The sequence below is a fragment of the Serinus canaria genome, chromosome 10 (genome assembly GCF_022539315.1).
Source record: "Serinus canaria isolate serCan28SL12 chromosome 10, serCan2020, whole genome shotgun sequence".
Lineage (NCBI taxonomy): Eukaryota > Metazoa > Chordata > Aves > Passeriformes > Fringillidae > Serinus > Serinus canaria.
The window spans coordinates 19,925,812-19,947,093 of NC_066324.1; the positions used below are offsets into that span (position 1 = coordinate 19,925,812).

The 21,282-nt window shown below is 50.2% G+C and overlaps 1 protein-coding gene across 1 annotated transcript in view; it reads right to left on the minus strand.

Moving 5' to 3' along the window:
- Positions 1-21,282, minus strand: part of LOC103823181 (uncharacterized) — a 115,370-nt gene that overhangs the window by 43,501 nt on the left and 50,587 nt on the right. Inside the window, exon 4 of the mRNA XM_050978567.1 lies at positions 3,902-3,944. Within this exon, the coding sequence (XP_050834524.1) occupies positions 3,902-3,944 (43 nt within the window). The remainder of the gene's footprint in view (positions 1-3,901; positions 3,945-21,282) is intronic.

Sequence of the window (21,282 nt, forward strand, 5' to 3'; positions counted from 1 at the left end):
GAGCCCCTGCCTTGGCAGCAGCTCACTCTGAACACACAACTGAGCCAAGAGAACTGTAACTCTTCCTCTGTGCTGACAGAAGGCTGCATCATCCCCCAAAAGTCCTGGGGGAGTTGAAATAAGGATGAACATCAGGTCAGACTTGTCTCTTGCTCACTGGCATGCACACATCTGCCTCTCCAAAGAGCCTGGAAATAGAGTCACAAGCACAGCCCAGCCCCAAAGTCCACTCTGAAGTACACAGGTGAGGAGGCAGGAGAGCTCCTGGGTCAGCACAGCAGGCTGCAGGGTCTGAGGATGAGGCTCAGAGATGCTCAGACTGAGCTTTCCACTGTTTCTTGCTCAGCTGCCCATGACTGCTGGTGCCCAGTGGCCAGAGACCCCAGGGGGCCCTCACAGGCACAGGAGACCAAAACACCCCTTCTCCCTCCTCAAAACACCATGTGTATCTGTGCACCAGCTTATGGCTGATCTAAGGGAGTCCATGCCCTTGTAAGTTAAGATTTAAAGTTTTAACAATAGCCATTCACTGTTTTGTCTGAGCAAGCTGCTGGGAGCACCACCAGCTCAATTTTATGCATAAAAGCCTCTTTTCTCTAAAAACATGGGACCAGATCCCCCCATGACAGCAAAACGTGAGCAACATAGAGCTTCAGACTGCACAGGACAACAGTTTTCCAGCACTTCTGCCAGACTGAGGAAAAAAACAACATCCAACAACATCTGCAAAGAGAGTTGGTGTGAAACCCTTAGAGACGAGTGGGCAGAGCAGGTTTCCAGCCTCTTCCAGCAGCTGGGAGCACAGCAAAGGATGCCACCAGTCACTGTATGGGGCATCTGTGTGTTGCTTTGCTTTGCTGTCCATTATTATGCACCCCAAGGAAGCCCCTGCTGTGCTGCCAGCAGCCCTCTGCAGCTCCAGGAGAGCAGCCCCAGTGGATCTCTTCCAAGGTGCTCCCATCGACCATGGGGGGACAAAGCAATGAGGAAGCAGACAAGGAATGCATGACTTTCCCATCGTGCAGGGACTGCTGGGATTTGCTGGAAGGCATCCAATTAGTTAACGAGCACTCCAGAGCTGAGTCTGGTCTGGAATCAGTAATTAATTACCACAAGACAAGCAAGGGTGTCTATACTGGAGAAACCCACGTCTGTCCTAGGGATGGACTTAGGAGAAGAGAGTTTGCCCAGCAAACCCACACTGAAGTGGAGAGGAGCAGCTGGCAAGCAGGATGATGGGGATCCCAGAAAGATGCACAACACCAGGAGCAAACATCACAACTGGCCCCCATCCTTGACACCCTATACAGGAACTGGCCCAGCTGGAAGCCCTTGGCCCTGGAGCTGGTTCTCCATGCTGATCCCAGCCCATCACAGGCACCACGGGCACAGCCAGTGAACATTTTGCTTCTGATGAGCAAAACTGGAGCAATGAAGTGAACAAGACACGTCAGCCTGGCTGGCTGCCTCCTGCTTCCACCATCCACAAAGACCATAGCTTTGGAAATCCTGGAATAATTCCCTCATATCCATTTCCTTCATTAGTCTTCTGCCCCAGGTTCCCGAGCATGCTCCAGTGCAGGAGGACACATCAGCTTCCAGGTCTGAGGTGGCTCGGAGGAGCCTGGCTGTCACCAGCAGCATCAGCCCTCCTGGGCACCAGCAATCTCCCACCAGGTTCTCCTGGTTGAAAATCAGTGGCTGAGCTCTGGGGAGGAGGAGAGCATTCACTCCCCGGTCTCACAGATCCTTGTCACATCTGCCTCTCCGGAGCATGTCCCCATGCGGCAGGAGCTGCGGAGCAGCTCTGCATCCAGCCCCTGTGATAAATTAGCCAGGGATTCAGGCATTTCGGTGCAGCTGCCTCATCCTCTGCCAGCATGACAATGTGATTAATTGTGGGTGCAGATGAAGCTCATTTATCAGAGGCACGTGATGGCTGCGCAGGCTGCAGGGGCGTGCGGGGAGCCCCGGGGTGCAGGCAGAGTGGGAGCCCAGGCAAAAGGCAGGAGGCAGGGAGGGAGAGTGAAGAGCCAAGCCCGGGGCTCCTCTCAGGAAGGCTGTTTGCCACGTTGGCTCATGATTAAGCATGCTGGGGAAGAAGAGCCCGTGTGGGAAGAGAGCTTTTATCTCTGCTAACACACATGGCCACATCTGGGGAGAGATGTGCAACGGGAGGGGTGTAAGAGGATTGGGGAGTAGAAGCCATGAGCTGATTACGTTGTGTCAGGAGAGGCAGCTCTACCACCATGGCCACTTCTCCCCCACTGCCCCCTCCTCCAGGCCATTTTCCACTTTCTCTCCTTTTTGGAGGAGCAATGGGTCCTGTCGTGCCTGTACCCACTCTGAAGCTATAGACACTTGCTTTTTCCTGCTGGAGGGAGTGTGGCCAGAGCTGCTCCTGCAGGAATTGTCTGGGAAGAGAGAGCTATATGTTCACTTCCCAATGGAACACAGCACTGACACAGAAAAATCACTTGATCGGTTCATCAACCTCTTGGCTGGAGTTTCTCCATGTGCTGGAATGTGGAGAAACGTTTCTCCATGTTTCCTCAACACAGCACAGCTCTCCCAAGGGCCTGAGCTGCTCCCCGCTGAGGCTGCCAAGGTCACGAGCAAAGCATCGCAGATGAGGAGTCTCTGCACAGTTTTGGAGTGAGGAGCAGCTTTTGGGGTGAGCTCACACCATGCCCGATGCCCTCCAGTGAGAGGGATGCACAAGGAGAGGACATCAGGGCAGTTCCCTAGGCACCAGATCCACAACCTTCCTTTGCCCCCTGCCATGGTTAGATATGCCCCAGACAGTGGTGTCCCTGTTGTAGAACAGCTCTGTCTCAGAGCAAGGTCATGCCAGCAGTACCCCAAAACCCTGAGATCACATAACAGTCCTCCCTTCAATAATTTTAGGCCCCAAGTAGTGAACCATTTGCAGCTGAAGAAAACCCTTCAAGTTCAACGAGGCCATGCATCCTGGGACATTGGTGGCAAATTCCTGAGCACATGGCTGATGTCAGTGCCTTCCATGGGACTTAATTATCAAACCAACAGATAGCATCAAACAAAGAGGCTGCTTTTTTGATAAATGCATACTTAAAAAAAAAAACCACATCAAGAGGACAAAGGTGAAGATGACACAATACATGGTAGCCATGCTGATTGTAAGACACCTCTGCTAATTCACCTCAGTACAGAATAGAACCAGGACCCTTTCTGCTGGGTTAAAGGTAAGGTTAGAAAACCCATGGGGACTTCAGAAGGGTGAAAACATCAAACACTGAATGGCACAGGGATGTGAGCCTGAGAAATCCCAGAAATGTTATCCTTCTACCCACTAGTCCCTCAGGAGACACAGCTGGGTGGCTGGTGGCAGAGAGGGTGGCTTGAGAGGAGCACATTCCTGGAAGGTTACAGGTGACAACACTAGCTTGCAGCCAGGACTGCATCACATTTCTTCCAGGTCCTAAATGCTCCTCTGAGCCTGGCTCCTGTGCAAAGGTCCCCAGACAGGCTGTGCTCTCCTTCCACCCATCAGTTCCCCTGAGGTGCCCTAAAGTCACATCCAGTGGAATTATCTCACAGCTTTTATTACATTCATCATGCCAACCACCAAAGTTTTCAGTTCCCATCCAACACAGATTACCCAGGAAGGATTAAAGATGCCCACACTGTTTCCCTTCATGGACTATGGGAGGGCACTGACAGACACATCTCAGAGTATTTTCACACACAGGGGAAATAACTCTGGGTTGAAGTGCAGCAGGAACTGACTCCTTAACAGGAGCACACTCAGGCTCTTCCACCTGCCTGGGGAGCAGTGGTGGTGCCCAGCTCCAGTGCCCTTCCAACCCCATGTGACACTTTCACAACAGATTCAGTGAGGAGGAAACACAACTGCACTTACCAGAGCTGAAATCCTACAAGGACCTGCTGGTGAGGCAAGGAACCTGGAAAGGAAGAGAAGAAGAGATGTGGTTCAGTGGGTTGGCTGTGGACAGCAGCAGGGCAGTGTTGTGTGGCCCAGCCCTGAAGGGGTGGATGGGGCAGCACGTTCAGACAGGGCTGTGGCAGGTCACTTACCCTGGCATTGCACCAGGACCATCTACATTGATCAGGGCCACCTAAATCCACCCAGCCTTGCTCACCAGCCTCTCCAGGTTCTCAGCTGGTGCTGGCAGAGCTCCAGCTGCTGCACACAAGAGGAATTCACCAAGGGATTAAGGAGCCATTTCCATCATTACCATCCTGGTATGAACACTGGGCTGCCCCATCAACGTTCCCCTCTCATCAGCTCCTGGAGCACGCCATTCAAATCTGTGCAAAGGAGTCACAACAAAGCACCTGGGAAACCATAAATATCTGTGAAAAATCTCCCCATAAATCCACAGGAAGGGAATTTATGGAGCTTTCTTTGGAGATTTCTCTGGGTGTTCCCTATTAAGCCATTGTGCTTGTTTGCATAAGTATTCCTCAGACAATAAAGTCTTCTCTGCCATCAGTTATCAGCTCTGCAAACAGGAGCAGCACCAGGCGTGGGACATACAAACACCCAGCTGTAAAGATGAGGGACTGGCTCCTCACCTTGTGAAGAAATAAAGGGTATTAATTGCTTCCTGCAACCATGGCACACTCCCAGCAAGAACAGGGTGAACTGGCAGCCCTGACATGTACAGAACAACTGAGAAAAGGGAAACGAGCCAAAAAACTCTCTGTATGCCACACAATGGCAAAGCTATGGAAAGAATGAGGATTTTTCACATCATTGGGGGGAAGAGCATCAAGTGGAGAAGAAATTCACAAGTGTTGGAATCAGCTCCAGCTACCCAGAGAAATTGCTGTAATGTATTGTCCAGCCACATACCAAGGCCACTACAGAAATTAGGGAAGGAAGTGCCTTGCCTGATATAGCAGCAATGAATACATTTGTTACCAGGCTGGGTAGAAGCCTTTCCCACAAGAAAGGTTGACACAGGGCCTTATTAAAGAAGGTAATACCCAGTTAAGACACCTACTGATCTCATCTGATGACTGGTTGACACAATACATCATATATATGCAGAAGGGGTTTGAAAATAACAGAATATGCTCAATGGTATCAGCCCACACCTCTAGAAATAAATTAACATGTTCTCGTGAAAATACAAACTGGAACCCAAGAGGGAAGCACCATATACCATCTTACTATGTTCCTGTTTTGCTGTTAAAAGTTTAGGAAAAGAAAGATGGATACACCATTCTCCCATCAAGCAGGTGGTAACTAGCCAGCCAGCTGACAAATGACTGACTCCTGGAAAAACTCTCACATCGGCTAAGAATGAATGGGACATCTCACTGCTCCTGGTATTATTGACTCTGTTACTGCTACAGCATAGCTAAGGATAAAAATGATGGATGATCCAGATTAGTGGAAAGTTAACAAATCCAAAGGGAAGACAGTTTTCCTAGATTATATAAGAACAAGGTCCCCAATTCCTGAAACATCTGACAGGAAGGCTCTTGCTTTCTGGTGTCCATCAGATAAGGTTTATAATTTAGCCTGGGCAGAGGTAAGCAGAAGGACAGGTCTCATTGCCTTGATAATACCAGCTGCTGCTCAAGACTTAATACCAGTTGTTGTGTGATGACAGATAATAGTTTAAGAAGTAATAGTATACAATTAACATCACTTGTGAAGTGTTGACCCAGGAGTGATTACCCTCTCCCTGCTCATCCCCCTTCAAAGCAAACAGGGAGGGATGCAACCAGTATTACAGGGACAGGATTGGGAGTCCTAAATGGTATAGATGTTGAAGTGTTCCTAAATAAACTAAGTGCAACAACAAGTGATTTAAGCAAATTAGAGCACTCATTACGATCCTCTCTATTAGCACTGAGGATTAATCAATGGCTCTTGTCTGATATATTGCCTCTGTGGGAGAAAATTAATGAGGAAGACCACCAGCTGATTGTAGAGGCACTTGGAATGGTCCAGGGCAATCTTTCACCAGCTCTTAGATGTATCCACACTCAACTGTGGATGCACTCCACAGCGGCAGAAATTACAAGGATAGGCAAATGCAGCAACTTACCCACAGAGGTTTGAAAAGCAGCTTGGGACAGTACAACTGGGAGAGAATTCAGTCCTGGTGGTATTTGGCCAGTTATGACCCCATTAACAATAAGGTCACAATTTCTGTCTTAATATGCTTTAGTATACAGCACATAGCCAATTGCTGCACTAAATCACAATACAATCATCAGAGAATATAAAGTATGGATACCACAAAGTGGACACAGGTGGCAAACAGTACATGGGAACAACAAGAATTCAGCTGTAACACCCTCAAACTCCAAGACACGTCTTGACACTGAATAAAATGTTTGTCATTTTGAAACACATGCTGATGAAATCCCTGCAACTGCACTTACATATATTGGAAAAGGATATGTTTTCTTAAGGACCCTTTGTGGTTTTATATTAGGAGGTGATATTATTACAGATACAAGTAATCATTTGAATATTTGCATTTGTAACTTCAGTGAAATTATAGGGTATGATTTTAATTATACAGCTCCTGTTACGTCCTGCCAGTTGTTACAGTCTAATTATACACTAGTTAAAGACTTGTTACCTACTTCAACTGGAATTAATCTTAATGCTGGTAAGAAAATTATCACAACATGATGACTTACATCAAGTATTAAAACATATATGAATTGATAAAAAGAAACTACAATCACTGTCCACCATAATGGGGATGAAATGTGTTGTGTGCTCAAAAGAGGAAAAAGAGATGGAGAACACCAGTGGTGGGAAACTCCCGGGGTGGTCACCTACAGCCACAGGAACTTATAACCTCCTGCTCCACCCAGTGGTAATCGTACTAGCTTTGAGTCTATTAGGTCTGGTGCTTGTGATCATTCTGTATATAAGATTATGGAAGCTGATCATGCTTTTTGAAAGGCTTTGCAAGCTTTGCTAAATGTATTAGCAGAGATGCTTAATAAAAACAAAGAGAGGGCTGTAAAGAAGTAAAGGATATTAATTGCTTAGCATAACTTGCTTAGCATTAGTAGCTAAGATGTGCTGAAGCTTTAGGCCCCACAAATCTGAATTGAGCAGATTTCACCCTGCACAGCTTCTGCAAGGCTGCCTGGGTTAATTGCCAGGAGAGCAGGTTGTATTTCAGCTATGACATTTCTCTGCATGTTTAACGTCTCCCCATCATGGCTCCAATGTACTTCTGCATAGATGGGTGGGAGATGGGGGAAAATGAATAACACGTTTTCTTCCAGCATGAAATTGTGAGAGTGTCCTCCACTGAGTGCAATTACTGTGTATATAACTTCTGTAGGCTGGCTAATACTGCTAAGTATACTGGAGATTAAGGGATTTGGGGCTGTAAAGTCCATTTCATCCATCCAGGCCTGAGCAAGGCAATGAGAGCAGGGAAAAAGTCTGGCAGAAACCACTGGACCAAGCAGGGTCTGGCCTGCAGGTGACCATCCCCCTCACATCCCCTTGCTGCTCTCAGACCTGTCCCAGGCAGCTCTGTGCTCTGTGGGGAACATGAAGAAGGGTGAATGCAGATGCCAGGACCTGCAGGCACATCCCCAGGGCTGACCCCTCACCAGTGGCTACCAAACCCAGCACACCCCATCAGGGATGCTCCTGAGCCTATGCCAAGCACTGCTGTCATGTTCCTGGATGGCTGAGCCCTCCCCAGGGTGGCATGCCAAGGACACAGGGGAAGAGGGAAGGACTTCAGCAGCCATGGTGCTGCTTCTGAGAGCGCTCAGGAGGCACAGGAGAAGAGCTGTTATCCCTTAGCCAGAGACCTGATAACAACACTGGAGCATTTCTGCTTTGGCCAAGGCAATGGCCTCTCCCTGCCCCATGGAGAGGGAAGCTGCAGTGCTTCCCATGGGGCTGGACTGTGCAGCCCTGCTGCACCTTGGCTCCTCATCAGAGACTTACCCTGGGGGTGCAGGCTGAGCTAATGGGGGGGATGCCCTACCCCAGTGCTAGAAAAAAGGAAGCTTCAAAAATATCTCTCCTACGGAGCCAGCATCCTGCCCAGGCCCTGCCCCAGTCCTGCCCAGAGGGGAAGCCATGGCAATCTCCCCCCAGTTCTTCTAAGCCAATGGAATATGAAGCAGAGCAAATACTGGGTTGTTGTGAGGGCATGGAGGACTGAAGTAGAGCAAGTAGAGAGCTTTGAGTAGTAAAAGCTGCCCTTACGTTATGAGCTCAGACACAGCCTTGTGCATCCCCAAGCAGCAGAGGAGCCATCTCCACTTTGATCTGAGTTTGATTTAAAATGGAGCATCTCCCTCAGCATCACCCACGGGGCAGCAGTGCAGCAACCTCATTTTCCTCTGCTTTATCCCTTTTGCCACCTGCTGTGTGCCCAAGGTCCCAGGGCCACAAACTCTGGCTCCCTGGACTCCCTGGCCATGATGTTCTGGGGCACAGCCCTCAGCTGTGGGTGCATCCTGCTCCCTCTCTGCTCTGGGGTGGGGATGAGCCAGCACAGAGCCAGGGAAATAAGAACCTGCTGGGGCATAATGCCAATTCAACGCCCATTAACTTCCCACAAATCCTCTGCTCCACGGCCTTATCTTCCTCTGCCACGTCCCCTTGCTCCCCCTCCTCCTCCTCCTCCTCCTCCCAAGCTAATGGCCCTTTTGGATGTGCAGACAGGCTGTGTAGGTACTCTTGGCTGAGCCTGGGAGCCCTTCAGTGGCAGTATCTGCAGGAAGGTCTGATAGGAGACATCCCTGACACCCCCTGGTGACACCCCTGAAACCCCTGGCATGCACAGGCCATGGGATGGCACCACACAGCACAGCTCATGGCCAAATGCTCTCCTGCTCTTGCAGATTGAATATCAGGCTCTGAATGTTAACTTTTACAGCATGATATATCCCACACCAACCCACATTGCCAGGAGAAACCCCAAAGCCATCACCTGATCTGGATGCAAATGCTTGTTTAAACACCCCACACAGGCCTGTGCATACGGAATGGATTTACTGTCACTTCTTGTAAAATTAGGAAGGGATAAAACCAAACAGCTGAGCAGTAATGTCTGCTGGGCAGGGGGGGAGCAACATCAGCACAGCTCAAGGGCTTTGGCTAGAAAGGGAGCTCCAGAATGAACACAAGCACAGCTCACCATGAGGCATCTTTGCTTGCAGCTCCTGCCTAAAGAGTGGATTTGACCTGGGAGCTCTCCTGACCCATGGCAGCCTGGCAAAGCTCGTTTGAATCAGCACTTTCTGGAAGCAGTCATGTTCCAGTGCTCCTTCACTGCAGGGCAGGAGAGACAGGATGGGCAGGAGGGACAGGAGGGGAAGGAGGGGCAGGAGGGACAGAAGGGGTAGGAGGGGCAGGCAGCTCCCCTGGGCAGGTCCAGTGAAGTTCCTCAGATCAACAACAGATGAAAAGCACTGACAGTAGAGCTCAGCCCAGCTGCCCTGCCTGCTGAGGCTCTCACTGCACTGCTGGCCTTGCAGGAAGGCAGTGGCAGCACAGAGAGAGCCAACAGCAGCACTGCCACTGCCCAGGAACAGCTTCAGGTGCCTCCATGCCCCCTCAGTCCCCTCGACCCGTGCTGTCTGCTCCCCACCTTGTTCCCCTGGGAGCTGTATCCATGGGCTCACAGCACTGCTTTTGCAGAGGAGAAAGTTCACCTTTTCAGCAAAGACCACATGTTTTACACAACAAACTGAACTCAGCCAAAGCCTTAGTATTCCACCAGAAACTGTTTGCACAGGAAGTTTGTGCCCAGTCTGTTCCATCAAGAGGCACAGCTTCCTACATGAGGAAGAGCTTTGGAAAACAGAGCATTCCTCAAGGCAGCAGATAAATGCTGGACTAGAGTTAATGGCTGGAAGCTGGAATCTAGGCAAACTGGGACTAAAATAAGGCCCAACTGCTGGATAGGCACAAGGAATATTGCAGCAGCTGAGTTAGGAACAAGAGGAATACTCAGCCTTCAGCTGGGTCAAAGGAAAGCAAGGCTCTTTCTCCAAAGGAAGTGTCACAAGCAACATCCAAGAGTTACAAGTGGAATACAACAGTGGAGGGGCTGGTTTCCACCAGTGCTACAGAGCTGTGACATGGTGCTTGGGGATGGCACAGCCACCATGGGCTCAGGTTTGGCACCAGCCTTTGCTCCAGCCAGGTCACATCCCTCTCCAGCCATGCTGAGGCTGTGGGACAGGATGGGAGAGGAAATGCATTGCCAAGACCACTGAACTGCTCATGAGAGCTCAGGGCATCCTTACATCAGTAACCATAACTCTGCAGGATCTCCCAGCCCTTCCAGTGAAGGGCAAGGAAAATTCTCCTTCACTGCAGCTCCCACCTTTTATCTTTAAAAACCACAACAGGCAAGGTTAAAAAAAAAAAAAATTACAAATAATCCAAGGAAAAGAATACAACAGCCTTTGAAACCCCATCCTACAGTTGAAAGGGAGGGATGGAGGCAAGGCAAGAAAGCCAGTGTAAAACCTCATTACCATCAGAAATCCTCTCTCCCTGCCCTTACCTCCCTGCTCATTTCCATATCACAGGGGACACAATACCTTTCTTCTCTTGAAAAACATCCCATTTTTGCAGAGCCCGGCTGTCCCCACCCCCAGCACTGGCTTATGGAGCTGGGGAACAAAAGCGGGGCTCACACCTGCCCCGGCAGGCAGGCCAGTGTGTGAATCTCCAGGCCTTATCAGCCTCTCAGGAGCAGTTTTTACCATTATTATTATTAGTCTACTTTTTCTTTTTTTTTTACCTTTAGCTTCAAGATCCTTTAGTCAGTCAAATTACACTCAGAAGTGGCAGAAAATAAAGCATTACAAGGGGTTCAGGAAGTTATTTTCATCTCAAGGAGCAAGTAAGAAAGGTTGACAAGTCTTTATTCTGCTCTTATGGGATAATCTGTAGGTTCCCAGCTGATAGGGGGGGAAAAATTAAAAGCATCAGAAGAAATTGCAAGAAGAAGTAAAACTGAGGCCTCTGCATAAACTGAAGTAATGTGCAGCTTGGCTGACAGCTGAAAGCACTGGAGGGTGAAATGTCAGTGCCCGGAAGGAAAGGGACGGCCACAGGGTGTGGGCAGGGCTGGACAGAGGGTGCTGGGTGCAGGGCAGGAGGGTCACTCAGCCCCCTCCAGCTGGTCTTTCCTCATGCTAAGTGGACCTGTCACATCTTTCCAGTCCAGAGCATCACTAACAGAGCAGGTGGAGAAGGGAGGGGAAGCAAAGCAGCTCAGCCATCAGTTGGCATCCCCCATACTGCCCTGCATGGCTGGATTTGTCCTGCTCCTGTCTGGCTGCTCCTATAAAAGCTACAAGCATCAAGTCAGACACAGCAAAGATTTTCAGCCCCAACTTCAGGCTCTCACATTTACACACACAAGGCAGGGCCCTGGGAGCTCCCAGCAGCCACCCAGCAAGCACTGAATGCCAGACTGGGAGCAGAGCCATGGTGCCAAGGAAGGTGCCAGGATGACAGGGAGATGTCCTCTCAGAGGGAAGAGAAGAGGTGGGACCATCAACTCCTCTCTGAGCCATTGGCCCATGGGGATTAGAGACTGATGCAGGCAGTGCTGGATGGCCAAGAGAAGCAGGGACAGGCTGCAGGCTGGCACGAGGTAGCGGGGTCCCGAACAGCACAGAAAAGGTGCACAAATGCCTTTGTGGTGTGAGACAGCCTTTCCCCCAGCAGAGAGTGATGGAATGGGATCCCTCTCCTCCAGCCAGGGCAGGGGGGTCCGAGGCAGCCCCCTCCCAGGCTGGGGGGCAGTCAGCCCCCTCCCAGGCTGGGGGGCAGCCAGCCCCGTGCCTCTCCGGCTGTTGCGCGGCTGAGCCACGCGGTGCCGAGGCGGTGCTGTCACCAGTGATTGATGGCATGGTTCAGGAGGAAATAAATTCCCAGGCTTTTGCAGGAGGTGAACTGGGGGGTGTATCCATCTTAAAGATGCTTAATGAATGTGCCACAGCCCGCAGAGTGGCAGCAGATACATCTCTGCAGCCAGCATTCCCCACGCTGTTCCTTGCGAGGTTCAGGCACAATTTAACAGCTTCTTATTGATTTTATTTATGTTTCCCAGGCCCTGGCAGTGTCTAGATTGCCCCAGTCCAACAAGATCCCCACAGTCAGAGAGGCGACTTGCACTTGGATTTTCCCATTCTGCTCCTCAACCCTGGGGACAAAACCTGGTGTTTGGCCAGAAAAGATGGAGTTTTAGGTTCTTTTTCAGCTTCAAGAAAGAGGATGGTGCAGGACAGCTGGGGTGATGGTGAGCACTGGCACAGCACTGGGGCAAACACTGGGCAAGAGCCCCAGCACCAAGCTCTGGGTTGTACTTTTGGAACTCAAAGCAAAACAAGGACCTTTCCAAAGACACCCTTGCAAGATGGACTTTGGAAACTCCTGGCTTTTATGTAGCTTAGCACACCTCAATTTTCAAGGCAAGAAAAATGGTAATCAGCAGTTCTGGCATGTGACTTGGCTTTGTATTTCCCTCTTCCCCTTAGGGGGAAAAAAAAGGAGGAAGAAAGAAAAGCAGCAAAGAACAGCAGAGACCCAGTTGACCTTTCCGGCTAAGAGACCTTGTCTGAATCACTGGATGGTAACAATGAAGGAAATGCCAGTGCCCTGCCTTATAAATACCAGCTTCCTCTTGGGGTGAAATGCCATCTTCCAAGCATGGAAAAGCTGCAAAGAAAATGTCACCCTCGCCAAGGTGTGAAATGCCAGCCTGCTCCAAGATCCCCAGCTCAGCCGTGGGGAGATGGGCAGGCAAATGCTGCTGGATCTCCAAATTCCTCCTGTGCAGGGCCTTCTCCAAAGCTCCATGGCATGAAGAGGACAGAACTTCAGTGTGGGACAGCCAGAGCATGAGTCCTCCGGCATTACCTCCCACATCTCAGCAGTGAGCTACTCAGAAAAGCTTCCTTAAGGATTTGGGTTATTTCCCTTTTCCAGTGGCTGTGAGTCAGAGGGCCAGTAGGACAAACAAATCACCTTTCAAGAATGGTGGGAAAAGCCAAAACAGTTATTTCCAGTTTTACCAGTGAGATGAAAAAACAATTGAGCATAAGGAGATTTTGTCATCTAAAAAGTTTATCACAATCCAAACTCTTAGTTCCCAGCAAAAGCTGTTGTTGCTGGGTTTAATCCTATTTATTAGACATGGGAAATCATCCAACATACTGTCCTTGTGTGAAAAAATGCTTCCAATGAAGCTGGTGATATTTGCAATATCTCCCCTACCCTTTTCAGGGCCACATTTGGCTTAATCAAAGCCACATTTTCCAGAAGCTCATCCTCCCTTTTCCCCTCATTTGGCATCCTCCTACCCCAGTTTCCCAGTACCAAAGCCCCAGTACCAAACCTGTTCCAAGTCAGGGCAACGCAGCAGGAGGGACAACTTGGACCATCTCTGGGAACTGCAGGGCTGGAGAAACGTAACCAAGCCTTCCTACCTGATGAAATTATGTCGGGAAATGAATGAAGTTGCTTTTTGTCTTCTGGGAACTGGAGCTGTTCTCCTTCCCCACACCCACACCTTCTTCTTTTTTTTTTTTTCATAAATGTGTGAAATAATTTCACCACCATTTTTTTTTTCTTTCAGTTACTCCTCCTCCCCTCAGATCTCGCCTTTCCTGGCATTTGAAAATAGCTCATGAAAAGGAGGAGGAAGGAGGGGAATGAAAGGAAGTGTGTGGGGATGCAACATGGAAGGGAAGAGAAGGGAAAAATACATGAATACTGAAAATACATGTTTTTCAAAGCAAATCAGAATGGCTGATTGCTTCGATTCCAGAAGCCATTCTGGGAAAGGGCTGATAATCTAGGGAGTTTTCTAAGGCTCTCTGCATCCTCTCAGTTGTTAGGCAACACCTAGGAAGAAAGTGGCACAGCACGGCTGCCTGCACCTGCCTGTACCTCATGTGCAGGCAGCCATTCCAGCAAGGAAAAGTGACCTTCCAGGGACCCAGGAACCATCTGTACTCAGAGCTGACCAGGATTGCTCTGAATGGATTTTTTCTGACCTGTGCAACACTTGTGGCTGGAACAGAAACGGCTGGAAAAACCTCCTCAGGTTTGATAACCTGCTGATGGAGCAGCAGCTCGGCCCCACAGGACCCAGGGGCACAGTGAGGGGAAGGGTCTCAGCCACCTCTGGCCTCAGAGGAGCTGCAGGCTGAGGGCTGGAGGGCTATTTTTCTCCAGCCAGCACCAGGCTGATGGCCAGGATGCCCCTGGCTTGCTGGGCAAGCCATTAGTGCTGGAGCAGCTCCAGGGACGGGTTTGTGCCCCTCTCCCTGCTTGCCTTGTGGAAGATCTGCACAGGAAATGGTTTTAATGTATCAGCATCCATGTGCATCACATCCAGGGCTTTCCCCCAAGTGCTTCTCTGTAATGGATTTAGTCCTTGACCTGGAGTGATGCTGCTCTTACAGGTTTCCAGGGAATCAGAATTCCAGTTGTTCCACAGCTTTCCTGCCAGGAGAGCAGGGCAGCAGCACTGCACCCCTAATGCAAATCTCCTCTCAGCCTTGGCAGTGGTGGGGCTGCCAGCACAGGGGGAGGGATGCTCACTGCTAGGGGAGGCAGCCAGGGCAGTCTTTCCCTCCCACACCCCTCATCTCCATTTGATATTTCTCCTCTCCCTGCACAGCACCTTCCCCCTCTTTCCTGCTCCTGTTCTCAGGGCAGCAGCTCTGGGGCCAAAGGCATGCTTTCCAGCTTTTTTCTTTAAAAAGTCCCTAAACCACTGCATGTCTGTGCCACAGAAGGGACTCGGGGATTTATGTTTACGAATTTAGGAAAAAATTTTTCACCAAAAGAATAATAAAGGACTGGAATGCTCTTCCCAGGAAGGTGATAGAATCACCATCTCTGGATGTGTTTAAAAAAAGACTGGTCATGGCACTTGGTGCTATGGTCTAGCTGAGGTGTTAGGGCATGGGTTGGACTCGATGATCTTAGAGGTCTCTTCCAAGCTCATTATTCTGTGATCCTGTGATTCTGTGATATGTTAGTGGTGGCACCAAGGGGAATCTGCAGCTGGATCAGCAGCAGCAGGAAGGCTGGCAGGCACAGGCACTGCCAGCACGGCTGCTGTTGGAGCCCTGGGAGCCACGCCATGAGCGGCACAGCTCTGCAGGGATGCATTGCCAAATCCAGAGGATGCTTCCCATCCCAATCAGGAGCATGACAAGCACTTCTCGCCTTGACAGCGTCAGAAGCCAAGCAGGGAACTACGCCTCATTCTGTGCTACACACACCAGCACCGGGAAAGTCGAGCTGGGCTGAGCCTTGGGGAGGTGGCAGCACACTGAGGAGAGCCTCGCTGCTCTAGGGGGCTTCAGGCCAGGCAAGAGCACCCCCACACCCCCCAGGAGTCAAGATGGGGGGGCTCTGCCATTGTGTGCAGCTCCCTCGGGACCTTGGAGAGGATGAGTTGACCAAACCCGACAGGCAGTGCTGCCCCAGCCCAACACAGGAGCCCAACAGGACCACCTTGAGATGGCAGTGGGACACTGAACATTGCTCAGCTGAACTCCTGAGCCCAGCAATCCGCTTCTTTCCTCAGGAGATGCCACCCTGTGACACTCTCTCTTCCCACCCTCCCACAAGGACACTAATTTTTTCCAGCTGAGCTGAAGAACAAACAAATCATCACCCACTCCAAGTAGGTGGGCTGGCCATGGCCAAGGAGAAGATGCTTTGTGTTTGGCAATGGTCCACAGAGCTAAGTCAGCAAAGCCAGATGATAGGCAGTGAAGCCACCCTTTCCAATAACAGCACTGTGACACACAGATCACTCCTGCTCCACAGGTCTCCAAGGGCTTAGTGTGAACTCCATAATCCCCCTGTTGCCAGCAGACAGGAATGCTGCTTGCAAAGCTAATCATCTTCTAGGGCATCTTCATTAGCCTTAGAGCACTCTGCTTCTGGCCTCCTGCATCCCCACTGGATGCCCTGGGCCATGTTCTGCTCTCGTGCACTGCAGTGTAAATGTGTGTATCCACACCTGAAATCACATGATGGATATTTCACTGCTGTCCAAACATGCTCTTGGAGGCTCAAAAGGGCACCACTTCTTTCACTTCCAGGGTGACAAGCCCACAAGACCCCAGCTCATCTTGTGGATGTAGCACAGTTCCTTTTCCACAGCCCCCCTTTTACCTCCAGCCCTCTGCAGAAATCCCTCCTCTTCTGAGCTCAACATGAGGCATTTCAACTACTGAGCCTCAAAATCAGACACAGCACATTTTACCCACACATCCCTGCATGCCACAGACCAAGAAGCAAACACTGAAATACACCTTAATCCTCACTCACAGAAACGCCTCCTTCCAGAGCAGCAAATTATTTTATTATAGGAAAAGTCCAACCAGGGACCACACTGAAAGCCCTCACAAGCCATGTGCAAATAACCACACAGTAACAGCCAGGCAGGCACTGGAGCAGGGCAGAGCAACGCGGGCTTCATGTGGAAACACCAGCTCTACCCAAGGCATGGCAGGCACTGGGCTTTCCATGTGTAATCCTGAGCCTCCCATCCGCCTTCCTGCTCCCCAGCACCTGCCAGTGGGGTCCCTTTTATAGTTTACTCTGCTCTGGGGCTGCTCACAGGGCTGTTCATGGGGACAGCTCTCTCTAGTCCAGCCCTGAGAGCCCACACTCCTCTGCACCAATGTGGGAGCATCAAAAGCCTCCACAGGTTTCAACACAAGAGTCCCACAAGTGTTTTAGCTTGACCAAACCAGATTTTTCCCAGGAAATGAAGTTTATTTTCCAGCCAGCCAACTAGTGCCTGCCAGCACTTGCACTGCTTGGGTGTTCCCCAAGGGTCTGGACCAGACCTGGCACAAGCATAAAGCAGCATCTACCCTGGCTGGGAGGAGACTGGCTGCAAAGCTAGCAGCTCAGCCTTACAAAGCTAGGCCAGACATGGGGTTTCCATACTCCACAGCTCCCAGCCCTTCACTCGGGATGTATGAGGGCACGGCAGCCTCGGATGAACCCAGCTGTCCCACCACCACTGGGCTTGGATGTGGGGCTGATTAGAAGGATTAAAAACCAGTTCAGCAGCGGGCAGCAGGAGGGATGTGCTGGCAAGGCCCAGGCTCACCAGCCTGTGGGATGCCATGGGAGATCTTGAAAGGAAAGAAAGATCTGAGCGGGCATTGCTGCCCGGCTCCCTCTCTAACAAGGGACAGGAACAACCCGCAGCTCTCAAAGAGCTCCCAGATGAAAGCAGCTCCATCCCCAGGACCTTGTTATTATTTCACAGATGTTTCTCACATACCTTTTCTTTACTGTTATTTTCTATAGTTACTCATTGCTCTAGATAAATGGGGCCTCTGTGGCTGCAGGCAGTGGGTGGCAAGAAAGGCAAGGCAGCTCTGGGGGGCTGCCCATGGCACTGGCAGGCCCAGACACTGCTGAAACACACAAACACCACTGCTAGGGATGTAAAAATGTGCCATCAGCAGGTATACCCTGCACAGGACCTCAGTTCACCTCCCCAGCTCCTTCTGCTCCTCACCAGCAGGATGGGCTTTGCAATGGCTGGTTTCTCTGGGAATTGCTAAGAAATCCCACCATGAAAAGCATTAGCAAAGTGCAAACTGTTGTGACCCAGCCTTTACCTCTGCCTCCGGGCAGGATTGCCATAAGACAATCTGAAATCCAGGCTGAGGAGCTCCTGCCTGCTCTGCCCCACATCTGGCAGTAAAACCAAAATTTCCCTCTTCTTGAAAAGGTAGAGCTACTAAAGGGCAGCAGGCATAGCTCTGTCTTTGCAAAGCAGCCCTGAGCAGGACAGCCCGAGCCAGGGTCACTGGGGAGAGGGACCGTGCAGGGATGGGTTGACTTCCTGCTCTAAGCTGGGCATGCAACCTGGCCCTTGGCCTCTCCCAAACCCTGACTGAGCTTTGGCAGGATTAGTGTGATGGCTGAGTGACAAGGGAACACTGAAAGGGGAAAAGGGAAAGGATTAAAAATAGATTCCAGTTTTGTTTCAAATATTGTAAAATTAAAGGTCGTGCAGCAACTATTGTGGAACCAAAAAGCACGCCCGCATCTCGGGCTGAGAGGCAGCTCAACAGCAGATGTATTTTTCATTAAAAGACTATTTAATATTGCAGGTTCCAGCTGAAGACCTGCTTTCTTGGTTCTGGCTGATTGCCAGGGAGACACTTCTTCCCCTCCCTTGCCTGGAGGAGCAGGGATTTCCTCCCACAGCCCTGAGCAGTCCCTTTTGCATATCTCCTTGCCTTGCCATCCCCAGGAGCATCTCTATCCCCCATCAGCATCCCCAAGCACACACCCAGCACTACAAGAGCCCCACATCCAGCACACAACCCATGTATCATTGCATCAACCTGGCAAGCAAAGGTAAATAAGAAACAAATTATCAGGCATTTTTAAAAAAGCAAAATGGAGGGCAGGAGCAATCCCAACCACACAAGCCCAAGGACTGGCAGTAAAGAGAATTCCTTTTCCCTTAATGAGAGACATCTAGACTTTGTTAACTCAAACCTTCTCATTTATCACCTTTGCACTGCCTCTGTCTGCCTCATGGCTGTCAGGCCATGATAATGTAGGAAAAGCAGTCATTCATCCCTCAACATCTCAGTCAGTACAGACACACTGTGCTGTGGGAATGGATTTACCCCACGCCCAGTTCAGCTCCCAGCACAATAAGGCTAGTTTAGATGTTTAGCCAAATCCTCCTTTCTCCTCTGTCCTCCTTTTATTTTATTTTAAAGCCAGCAGGTGCTGGGCTCAGCAACTGGAACTGACAAGCAGCTGCAGGCAGAGCACTGAGTGAAAGCTTCTCCTCTCCTGCCTCCTTCTCTGCCTGTGATGTCCCCTTGGGCACCCACCCCAGGTATTGGCACCCTGGGGGGCTGCACTGGAGCACCTGGTCCTGCTTGTGGTATTTTTGGGCTCTGAAAAGCAGCACAGGAAGCACCGACACACGGAGGCATCTTAGCAGTGGGGCTCAACACAGGCAATGACCTCTCTGGTCCCCCTCAAGCTGGCTTTGGTGTCCCCATGTTCCCCAAACACTCTTTATTTGGCTGGAATCGTCTGCAGAGTGCTGGCTCTGCCTCCCACGCAGCTTTGATTGTGCTGGGCTCTGTTTGTTCAAGATTTTCAAGAGGGGAGGAGGGAGCAGCAGGCAGCTCTGCAAGTGGGTACGTGGCTAGATCCTGCCATTTTCTAAAAATTAAAGAAATTGCCATTAATTAATTCTTAATTAATTAACAAAGGTTTCAACACTGAGAGATGCAGAATGCAGAGAAGAAAAAAAAGCAAAACTCCCTGGCTGCTGGACACATTTCTTCTGATAGAAAAGCTTTTTAGATGAAAAAAATTGCATTCTGATGATTTTGGAGGAGGCACACAGAGCTGCCACCACCATGGGTGCTGCCATGGGTGCTATCCTGCCCCTGTCCTGTTGGCTCTTGGTCCTCCAGCCCATCCCTATCATGGGGACGTTGCCTGCAATCAAAAGAGCCACCCACCAAAGTCCCCAGGGCTTGCCAGCTTGCTGGGAGAGGAAATATCAAACCTGTCTGGAAATCAAACAGCAGAGTCAGAACAGAGGGAAGAAAAGAAAAAAAACACAGGAAATGAAACCTAAACTGACACCCTTTGTAATTGAAAACACCCAACACGGAGAATCGCGGAGAATCGTCGCTCGGGGGACAACACGGTTCCTGCAGAGGAAATCCAAAGTGACTCCGACCCCGGGGCAGCTTCCCTAGACACCGCCGGCCATCAGAGAGGGCCTGGGATGAGGACTGTCACTGTCTCAGCTGCTGGTTTCTGGCAACAAGCTCTGAGCATGCAGATGCCACCGTGTGTGTGATTAAAATCCTGTGAAGCTCGTGCCAGGAGTGGAGCAGGCAGCCCATGGGCTCTCCCACCACCAGCAGTGGCAAGGCAAACACCTCCCTGGGGACAAAGAGCCTGGCCACTGGAAGAAATCTTCCTCAAGGGTACCCAAAGCTCTGATGGAGCCCAAATCTTGTGTTTCAGCCTTAAGGTGCCATCCTCTCTGCTACCCAGCTGGCAGCAATCAGCAATGAGCCAGAGAGCCATGCTCAGAGGTTCTAGCAAACCAGCAAAGCACAGAGGAAAACCAGCCAAAAACCCCTGAGGATGCAGATTCCATGGCTCACTATAGCTCATTTGAAGGCATTATATTATCCTGAACTTTAATGAAAGCCATGTAAAAAAAAAAAAAAAAAAAAAAAAAAAAAAAAAAAAAAAAAATAATAATAATAATAATAATAATAATAAAACAGGTGTTCAAATTGCAAATGGGATGCCATTTGTCTGCTCATCTCTGCAGTGATCTCTTGCTGATCTCCAAGTAGAAGCCATACTTTAAAAATATTCATGTGTGCCAAGCACTCTGGAAGCAAGACCTCTGTCAATTTGCCACAAAAACCCAAAGAGGAACTAGAAATCACAGGCAACAGAATGCATTTGCAGTCCTACTGGGAAGACCAAGGCAGATAGAAACAGAAAGTGAGGCAGGAGGGACAAGGCACATGCTGAAGTTCCCTACCCCAGTCTGACCAGTCTGGGGCAGGCACCTCCAGAGCAGAGCAATGTGACATCCCTGGAGTGCACGGGGCACCAACAGGGACTTCACAAAGGCTTCTCAAGCCCACAAAGGAAAAGCATGGGAGCTTTTACACATGACATGAGACTTTCCACCCTGGCCTGCTCACAACTGGAGGGTTTACTGCTGGGCTGGATCTGAGCAGAAGAAGATGGCTACAAGAGAAGCATTCACAGCCACTGTCCTCAAGCAGCCCTTGCTGCCCCCAGGGCTCCATCCCCAAAGTCCCAGAGCCAGCACCGTGGCATGGGCAGGGATGGGAGATGCTCTGCAGGCGGGCAGCCATGGGAGCTGGCACTCATCCTCCCTACCCAGCTCCGTCCCAAGCAAGACAGTGGAATTAAGCACAAGTTATAATTAAGACTGGATGTTTGAAGAGAAACATAATCTCCGTTCCGTGGGATTCGCCGGCACAACAGTAATTAACGTCTCATTAACATTCGCCTAATTAAGCAGTTTATGAAAGTGGATAGATTTGCATACTGCTCCACTTCAGCTTCAGTGCATCCAGTTATATCCAGGCACCAGAATTAACCCTTCCAGGGCATTTCCAACTAAGTTCCCAACCCTGCAAGACTTGCCAGCCTCTCCCTGTGAGGACAGAAGCTGCTGTCGCTGCACATCTCACTGCAGAGTG